Below are 10,682 nucleotides of genomic sequence, written 5' to 3' on the forward strand. Positions count from 1 at the left end.
AAGGACTAAAAAGAGTAATCTTCGAAATTCAAGAACTAAAAAATAAATCTAAATTTAAAATACCAAAATTTAAAATGATCAATTGTTTTTTCTTTTTTGACTGCTGCTTGTTTTTATAAGTCAAAGAAATATTTCATTGTAGCTAATATCTAATTCTAATCTTAATCTAATCTAATCTAATATGATATTAAAAGACAGAAAAGTGAATGACATGGACAAATCAACGTCTATGAAGCCAGCGTTAGAACTCTCGTGTCTTCTTAACCCTCGATATCAACTACCTCAATCAACAATAACCTGTGCCTCTGGTCAAGTTCAGTCCAGTGTCCGCACTACATCGCAAATTTTTCTTTTTCTTCTCCCCTTTAGATGAGTAACGCCACAGACTCCGCCGGCAAAATCCCACCGGAGACGAGGCCCGCCGAGAGCGACAGTGGTGGTGATAGTGGGCCCCGGCCCACGATCAAGATCAATGTTATGCACGGATCCTCTCAACACGAGTTCCACCTCCCGGCCCAATCAACTTTTGGTTAGGTTTCTCTCTTTCAATCCGTGATACCTCTTTGATATTATTATGTATTATCGAATTTAATAATTTGTATTGTTGGTTTTTTTATTGGACTTGAATATGATGAGTTTGGTGTGCGTTCTCAGAAATTTGAGGGATTAGTCTTTCACTCTCGGTTTGGAGATATTCTGGAATTGCTTGTTCAACAGATTAAAAAAAAATTGTGCGTCAAGGGAAAACAATTAGGAATTTCTGGAATAGGGTTTGATCTTCAAGTGACACGTGTTAAAGAGACATTGGTGGAGTTTAGGGAACTTTTAATCTTTTATTGATAAATGTATGGGAATGTTCAAGATCCTAATTAACAAGGGTAAATAGTAAATTTGGTGCTGAAAAGTATGAGGCGTTGTCACTTTAGTTAAAAAAAAAATACAAAAAGTTTGTGATTTAATTAGTAATATTATCGTAACATATAATTTTAAGGACTACAGTGACAATTACTAGTTAAGTTTAGGGACTAAAGTGAAATGGGACTTATTTTGATTTTTCTTACTTTTAGGAACTAATATGAGAGTGCTTTACACTTTCAGATACTAAATGGCGCTTTACCCAATTAATAAACTCTTGAACTTTTTGAAAGGAAAAGATTGAATTTTGTTACTGAAAAAGTGGAGTTTTTTCGCATAGTTAGTTGAAGGTAGTGAGAATATGTAGTCATTTCATGTAACTATTTTCTAATTTTACATGGAAAATGTTCTATGATATAGTTACATTGGTTGTAATCTATTTTTTTTTAAAGAATTATTATTCTGCATAGGAATCTTGATTGTGAATAGTAAGCTCTGTATTTGTAACGTTATTAGCTTTGGGTAAGTGCAAGTAACTGGTGAGAATTATGATGCTGAAATGAATATTCTAAGTTCTAACCAAGGAATACTACAGGATTGTTATAGCTTCTTAAGAAAGAATGAAAATTCACTACCAGAAGATTCAAAATCCACTTGCTTCTGTTGTTATGGTGCTGTGATTTTGGTTTTTTAGAAATAGGTGGATTAAAGTCATTCCTTGTAAGTTATAACAAGTGTCAGTTAAAATTGAAAACTTTATTATTGGGAATGGTTATCATATGCCATGAACAAGTTTTAGGCACACTCATGCATGTAATTCTAGTTTCTCAGTAACAGAGTCAGCAGACTATTGGATGATTTACTTCTGGGTAAACTATTTTAAAATCTTGTAGTTTTCCTTTGGTTCCAAATTCATTCCTGAACTTTAATTGCAATTTTGCATAAATTTTTAATTTCGTTTCTTCGGTGAACATGATGCAAATTAATTTGCTTGTTAGCTTCCATTTGACACTTGTTCAAAGTTAACTAAAAGTGTTGTGATTATGGTCATTACTATTTATATTTCCTGTGTTATTTGGATGAAAAACATAATTCCAAATTTTTTTGCAGATTATAGTTATTCTCCGGGGAGTGGATTTTCTCATTTCTATGTCTAGCCTGTCTTTCTTTTGTACAATTTTCATTCTGTTTGGAGCCTTATCCTGCATCACAATATTGCTTATTTCGTCTTCTAGAATATGTTCAAGGAAGTTGATGGTTGACTTAGAAATGACATATAATACTACAGAATATTGATAGAAACCCAGATTTTGAATCAATGTTGTTAATGGCGGATGGCGGTTCATGGCGGAAAGTAAAAAATCCGCCATAAAAATATGGCGGATGGCGTAGCGGAAAATGGCGGAAGTCATGGCGGACCAAAAAAAAAAAAAAACATATATATAAACTCATTGAAATTGAAAAAAACAAAGGATTGCATTCAAATAAACTAAAAAAGTTTCATGAGTTCATACAATAATCAAGTACCAACACCAAATAAACTCATTAAAGAGGATGATGGTTCAGCCATTTAAAAGAGGACTGAACAGAAAAAAAAAATTGTGGTGTCAAATAGAAAAAAAAATTAAAAATGGGACTGTCGAAAGCAAAAGGGGGGTGTCAAATAGAAAAACGGAAAAAAAAGTTGCAGACATAAAAAAGGGGTGTCAAGCAGCAAAAACAAAAAAAAGGCTTTGGCCCACCCACCAGTATAAGTCGAGGTCGCGGTTCTGGGTCGTCTTCTCCGTTCGCGTCGCCGTCGTTCACGCCATGCTCGTCGCTGCCGTGCTCGTCGCCGCCGTTCACGCCATGGGTCGTCGCTGCTGGCTGCTGTGTGCAGCGGGTCACGCGCGGCTGGTTCCGAGGCTGGTTGCAGGGGTCGTGGCTGGTTCCGAGGTCGCGCTGTGTTGAAGCTTCGAGGGTTGCAGCAGCGTTCTGAAAGGTAGGGGGGGGGGGTCATGGTTTTCATTAAGTTTCCGGGTAGGGTTGGGTCGGGTCAGCCCAACTCCTACCGCGGACAAAAAAAAAAATTCCGCCATTTTCCGCCTCCCCGCCACATCCGCCATGGCCGCCATGGCTATGGCGGCCGCCATCTTTAACCCGTCACGCCACCGCTATTCGGTGGCGTTTTTTCAGAAAACCGCTACGCAACTCCGCCATGGCGCCGCCATGGCCGCCATTTAACAACACTGTTTTGAATACAGGAGAGTGTGAATAATTTCCAGTTGAAAAACTTATCTCCGAAGAGCAAATAAGGATGTATTTACCCTTGAAGTTTAGTGGGTTAAGATCACATTGTACTTAAAATTAAATCAAGATGGACTTGCCCTTACTTGGACATTTAAGAGACATACTCACTTTATAGGAGCTTTGCCCAATTAGAAAAAGGATAATGGAGAGGAAACACTGCAACAAATTTACGGAAATAGATTCTCCCGTAACAAATAGAAAGATAATGGAAGCTCTCAATATGTAAGAGAAGAAATGATAACTCAGGTCATTCAAGAGACCTATAATCCGATCTTATCCTGCACTCAGTTCTTGCTTGGCTCTCCTCTCCACCCTGTCTTTTTTATTGCCCCCAAGTAACTGAGTCTGCCCTTCTATTCTACCTGTCATGTGAGCTGTGTGGACCCACATCATACTTATCACAGTCCTTTCCCCTGTGGTTGAACATATTCTTTCAATGGTACATGTGTTTTCCTAACAGGGTTGTTAGGAAGAGAAATGCTAGTGACATGCTCTATAACATTCTCTTTCCAACACTCTTTGTGATTGACTGAAATTTGTTAAAAATCACCAACTTTGGTGGGTCCCACTCATCATTTAATGATTTTTTTCTCCTGATTTAGATGTGGGGTCAACCAAAATTAGTGATTTTCAATAAATTTCAATCAATCAAAGAGAGCATTAAAAAGAGTGCTAGAGAGAGAGTAGCTCGCATTCCTCCAATAGGAATTGCTTGTGAAAAACTGGTTTGGTGCCTGAAGAGCATTGACTCTTCTTTGAAGGAAAAGAAAGGAAGGAAAGCATTTTTTTCCTACTTTTTTTCATACTTAATATCAAATTAAAATTGTCCTGCATTATGATTTTGATCATTTCTTTGTCTGGAATATGCTTGAGGAAATTGGTGCCTATTTTAATAGTGTCATATAGTAAGTACTATAGGAATAGAATGTACTCTGTTTTCGTTGATATATGTATTTATCTATTTTGGATTTTCAATGACAGGGGATGTTAAGAAACTCCTTGTCAATAAAACTGGTTTAGAGCCTGTAGAGCAACGACTTTTCTTCAGAGGGATAGAAAAGGGTGATAACCTACATTTGCACCTTGAAGGTGTAAAGGATAAGTCAAAGCTTTTGCTTTTGGAGGGCACTGCTAGCAAAGAGAGGAAACTTGAGGAAACCAGAAAACAAAACGTAATGTCTAAAGCTTTTGAGGCTATTGCTGGTGTTAGAGCTGAGGTGGACAAGCTCTCAAATAGGGTGAGCATGTGTTTGAATTATAAGTACTATACTTTTTTTAGAAAGTAGAAACGTATTTGTAAGAATTATTTACTATTGTGTATATCAGAGCACACAAAATACTCTTATTTATAATGAATGAGGTTTACAAAATAAGGAAATAAAACAAGAGTAATAATGGGCGAAAGGCAGTTCAGATTTGCAAATTGTTGGCCGAAAAGGTCATTGGAAATACAGTGAAATTGATAGGAAAAAGTCACTAGAAAAACTGAAAAATGACAGCGGAAGAAGGACGACAAACAAAGAGGTCCACCAAAATGTGGAAATAGGTTGTTGGAAATAGGAAGAAAAGTAGAGAGGTCCACCAGAATGTGGACATAGGTTGTCGTTTCGTTATGCCTCTGTCAAGAATAACCTGCTCTGATACCATTTGGGTCTAACTCAACCTTACAAAACTGACTTATAAGGTAAGAATTGTCCCCCACTTATATAAACTATTATGGCCTCATCACTAGTCGATGTGGGATGGTGGTCTGCTACACGATAGGCCAAACAACAGATCATTAGGATAGGCTTTGATACCATGTAAGAATTATTTACTGTTGTGTGTATTAGACCACCCGAAATACTCTTATTTATAATGAACAAGACAAAATGGAATGTACTTTGTACTGCAAAATAGCAAAACAATGGTCTATTTTACAATGCAAATAAAAGAAAAGTAAATAATTGAGAATGTAGTAGAGCACAACACCTGGAGTTCTTGGTTTTTAGGCTGAACAGATTTATTATATTATATCTATTGATGTACAAAATAATGAGTAATAAAATAATAAGATAGGGATTATGCCCATTATTACTCATTATTTTGTTTCCTTATTTTGTAAACTTCATTCATTATAAATAAGAGTATTTCATGTGGTCTGATACACACCGTTTAATGGATCTAGGATAGATTCTGATACCATGCAAATTTTAGAAGCACCTAGTCCTATAAATGATCTCCATGGACTTGATTTAGATATCATGCAAATTGAGTATCATATTCACCAAGGCGGGTCTCCATGTGGTCTTTGATCTCATTACGGTGGATATCCGTCTGGTCTTTCAACCTTTTAATACAATCATCCTGCATAGCATGAAAATTAGGCATTAATGGGGGAGGCTACTGCTGCCGAGGAACATGTTGAGTCTCTTGTTGCTCGTCCACATGAAAATTGAGCATTGATGGGAGAGGCTATTGTTGATGAGGAACATGTTGGGGCTTTTGCTGCTCGTCCTCTTGGTGCTTCTGCGACTCATCCTCATGTAGCTTGTCCTCAATCAAGACATAACAATCATGGAAATGCGGTTATCAACATTGAGATCATCGTTGAAGTTGCAGTGTTTTTCCATTCGAGCTATGAAGAGTCGACGAACAACACCGAAAATTGCACCGCCTACGTGACTTCATTTTAAAGCTTCTTATCGTGTGTGATCCTCAGCCTCATCCTAAGATTGAGCTACTAGCACTGTTGCCACCACCAGCCCCTCAAGTCCATCTACCCCCATTCACTTCAAACCAGCCTTAGAAACATGTGGATTGTCACGAGCTGACCTCTTTCCAACATTGGCCCAGCCTACTCCTGGACAATGTGACTCTTGATTGTCATCACATTCGTGAAAGGGTTTACGCTTATATTTCGGCCATTGGTTGGGAGCACGTAGCAGCTATTAATGAGTTTGCCTACTCACATCTCATGTTGTAGTTCATGGTAGCATGTACTCTTGACAAGAGCAAAGCAAGATGATGTTGATGATATGGTGTGCTTTTATTTGATGAGGGACAACCATCGAATGACACTGACATATTTCAACATCTACATGGGATTCAAGACTCATGAGTCTATCCGCATTGAGGGTTTGAAGGCACCACCTTCTACTTTTGATAAGCAGGCATTCTGGAAGGAAATTATGGGATTAGAGGTGTATAACCCCAATGTACTGAAGTATTCAAAGGACATTGACATCAAAGATGTAGCTCTGAGGCTAGCACATAGGTGGATTTTTGGGACAATCCGCGGACGCTCGAAAACTACAGTTACAGTCACCCTTAAGGATTTGTTCTTGTTGTGGTGCATGTTTTCTGGCCATCATTGCAACCCTAGATTCATGTTCATCCAGCATTGCAATCAGATAGGGAAGAATATCAGAAAATACCCAAGGGGGCATTTCTTTTAACTCGTTCTTCACCTGAATGTCGAAACACTATGGTGTCAACGATTATCTCAATGTTGATAACTGCATTTGCATGCTATACATTAAGAGTGAGACTTTGTGCTCGTACGACATTATTCGCCTCAAGGGTGATCGTTATGTCTTGATTGAGGACAAGCTGCAGAGGAAGATGAGCTGTAGGATCTTCAGCATTTTCCTCATCAGCAACAACCTCCTCCATCAAGGCTCGATTTTTATGTGATGGGCAGCAGGAGCCTCAGCATGTTCCTCAGCAGCAGCCTCCCCCATCAATGCCTAATTTTCATGCTATAGTGGGATGAGGTTTATAATTCTATTAGCGAGTTGAAAGATCACTTGGATATCCACCTTAACAAGATGAAATACCACATGGAGACCCGCCTTGGTGAATATGAGACTCAATTTGCATGATATCTGAATCAGGCAATGGAGATCATTTATAGGACTAGGTGTTTCTGAAATTTGCATGGTATTAAAGTCTATTTTAGATCCATTATACCGGTCACCCACGCACCAAGCCCAGCAGTATTGGACGTGAGTGGGTGTATTGGAAAAAACTCACATCGGGTAGAGATAAAGACCAAGATAAAATATATAAATGAGAGACTACTCTCACTTTATGAGTTAGCTTTTGGGATTGAGTTAAGCTCAAACCTACATGCTGCTTTTAGGGACCTCTTTGCTCTTTATTTATGGGTGAACAGTACTCATCATCACTACGGACCTTCATTGGTTGCCATCAAGCCATGTTTATTTGGTGCAACCACATGACTAGAATTGCCTTTCGTTTTTTATCGGGTTTATCAAATTTGTGACAAGCTTGGTTCATATCACATATATGCTCCAGCTTGAGGGAGTGTGACATTACGTGTAGATATTATTCCTGATATTGTATTCATTATTAGTTATTCTATTTCCAATTAATCAGCAATTGATTAATCTTATAATCAATACTGATTCCTTTTTCCGTGTTATAAATAGACATGAGGCGTGGTCTACTTTGACACCCAACAGTAAAACACTGTTATCATATCAGTTAGAGAATGAATGTATTAATTATTTTAATTTTTCAGGTGACTTCCATAGAAGTAGCTATTAATGGGGGGAACAAAGCATCCGAGAAAGAGTTTCTTGTGCTGACAGAGCTGCTTATGAGTCAATTGCTGAAACTGGATGGTATTGAGGCTGAAGGTGAAGCAAAGTTGCAGAGAAAAGCTGAGGTAGTATTTATGATATTACAGTTGCAAAGTTGAATTTTGAAATATATGTCTGTTATTGTTGTCTTTTCCCACTCTATTTCATGCAATCTTATGTATTGGTCAGTCATGCCCAACAACGTCCCTTAATTTTACTATATAAATTGTGAAGCAGTGATTGGAATTTTGTGAAGTGTTTTTCCACCAAGATGCATAGCACTTCAAGTTCTTCCTTGAGATAAGTTTTCATTGAAAACAATGTATTGATAAAAGAAGACTTGAGAAAGTGAGTTGCAACAAGTCTTTGTCCAAAAGAAGCCTCTTTTGCTCAGAGACCAGGTGGCTTATAAATCATTAGTCAGCTTGATAAATTGGTAGTTCAAATTGATAGGTAACAAGAAATGGAAAGGGGGCTGGGGTAGTTATTTGAATGACATGGCAGAGAGACAGAGTTTGTGTGACTGAGGTTATATGGCTGGGGTGATGCATGGCGTGAAGCATTTTCTAGGTTGATTATTATTCATTGAGTTGGGCAGAGAATAGGAATTCTCTGATGAGCTGTAGCTCTGGTATTTGTCTCTGAAATACTTTGGAAAGATTGTTTTTGATCTCAATAGAAGTTCAGTAACCAGAATACTTGTGGATTTTTATCACAGCTACCACAAACAGCAATAGAAATGGAAATTTAAAGGTAAGGGTCATCTAGCAATACCTAAGATTCTTTGATTCATCTAGCCTCTCCAAGCTAATTAATGTTACTTTTCTTCAATCATTGTCTCTCCAAGCTGGTATCAAATATTTTTCTTCAACAGTAGACTCTGCAAGCTAGAACAACAACATCCACATAGCAGTTTTACTGTTTTACGAACAGAAGATAACCTCGCAAAAATCTTTCTATACATAGAGTGGATAAGCCAATGTAAGTATGACTTAAGTACAAGAGAATACTCCAGAAAAGCACAAATAACTCTTGTTTTGTTCCAATTTTTGTTCAGTTTTTTCTTCCTTTTCTCTTCTGTTTTCTCTTAAAGAATGGTGTCATTAAAGAAATTTTGGGCAAAGTGACATAAGAGCTGGTCCATCTGGAAATGGTGTTTTGTTCTCAAGCAAGATGGTGAATGTCCTTAAACGAGCCATCCTGTCCTGGCCCTTTTGCTTCTAAAATTTTGCAGAACAAACTTAGGCCTCACTAATTTCTTTTAGAAGATTCTGGAACATAAATGTTTTCATTAATTATCTGATCTTGGATTTGTTTGTCAACCAACTTCTTGAGTAATTCTTCGTTAGTTTTGGGCTTCAACAATAGCTCTCATCTAAGGATTGTTTTTTGAATCATTTGATTTACATGAGGCCTTCTTCATTGATTAAACTTTAGAAATCTTAAAATCACTTCATGAGTCCATTATGCATTTTTTATTATCTTGACTTTCAATTACATTCGTATATTAAAATTCAACAATATTCTGGCATTAAGAATTTTGGTATGAATCAAGCAACTCAGTCTTTAAGGACAATATGTTTGTTATCATTACAAAGAATTGACAAAGTTAGAAACCTTGGTCCAACAAAATGGCACAACATTGTTTGCATATGAAAGATTTCTTTCTCCCTTTTGTGTGATTTCTTAGTATCTGTGCATGTGAGGTTTTCCTTCTCTATATATGTAAGCATAGGAACAATGTATCTTGTTGATAATCATTGTTGGGAAAGTGTTTCATTTATTGTTTGAGAAACTATTATCATGTATGAAATTCTACTGATTTTTCTTTCACTTATATTTCATGATTTTCATTTTTAGATGTTTCTTGACCTTTTAATACATATAGATTGGAGTATCAAATAAAATGTTAATATGACATTAGATTGGAGTATCACTAGTAAGTCGTAGTGATGTGCCTCGGGAAGTTGAAACTTGAAATGTGTTATTTGACAGTGTTAATTTCTTGATCAACTTCTTCCTAGCCATTTTCTTTACTTGGAGTGAAGAAATGTATTTGTATAATGTTGGAAATACTGTCCTTCCCATTTTGGTAGTAATGTGTAGTAAATTGCACCATCTGTTCACAAACTGCTTCTTAAAATTATAACACACAAATGCTCATTTCTTGTGGAAATGCAATTATATGGATTATTGCTGTGACGGACTGACACAAGCTTTTCCACCATTGAATAGGTGAATCGTGTGCAGAACCTTGTGGATAAATTAGATTCTCTAAAGGCAAGGAACGCCAACCCTTTTAGCAACAGTAGCAATGCTGTCAAAGTAACAACCCAATGGGAAACCTTTGACTCTGGAATGGAAAGCTTGGATGCTCCATCCGATAACCCGTCTTCCACAAAAGTAACTCAAGAATGGGAGCGGTTTGATTAGCTCGGAAACCGTTTTTGGAACATCTAAGTTATAAATGTTGTACAACATCATATTACTGGCCCTTCATCATATTAGAGGTCTTGGCACAACGATGTTGCCTTGTGATATGGTAGGCTGAAATTTTAATTGCAGAAATGTTCTCTCCGCTGAGGTAAAGTTGCATATGTTTGATCTATCTCGTGCACTTATTTTTAGGCAAAATATGTAAACCAAATTGTATTCTTGTTACTTGAATATATTATTGCATCTTCCGATCATTTGGTTTGTCTTCTGTTTGCAAAGTTGTTCATAATTTATGTTTTTATTGGAGGCGTTCATTTTAAATTAAATATTTTAAAAACTTTTTATTTCGTGTTCTGCATGAGCTGCACTGCCTCAAACATCAACCACCTGCAGGACTAAAACAATTTAATAAGCTTTGTTTCACTGACCAGTGACTACGGTATCCTTTGAACCACGGGAACATGGGACCATGGTTTTAAATTATAGTTGCTTGTGAACATTGTGATAGTGGGTATA

The 10,682-nt window shown here is 37.1% G+C and overlaps 1 protein-coding gene across 1 annotated transcript; it reads left to right on the forward strand.

Annotated features, from left to right (window-relative positions):
• Positions 1 to 289: 289 nt before the first annotated feature.
• LOC114416325 (BAG family molecular chaperone regulator 4-like) lies at positions 290 to 10,431 on the forward strand. The gene is made up of 4 exons (XM_028381195.1): positions 290 to 529; positions 4,126 to 4,382; positions 7,670 to 7,816; positions 9,966 to 10,431. The coding sequence occupies exons 1-4, from the start codon at positions 370 to 372 to the stop codon at positions 10,161 to 10,163; spliced, it is 762 nt and encodes a 253-aa protein (XP_028236996.1). The 5' UTR covers positions 290 to 369; the 3' UTR covers positions 10,164 to 10,431.
• The last annotated feature ends 251 nt before the right edge of the window (positions 10,432 to 10,682 follow it).

The sequence above is a fragment of the Glycine soja genome, chromosome 1, assembly GCF_004193775.1.
Source record: "Glycine soja cultivar W05 chromosome 1, ASM419377v2, whole genome shotgun sequence".
NCBI lineage: Eukaryota > Viridiplantae > Streptophyta > Magnoliopsida > Fabales > Fabaceae > Glycine > Glycine soja.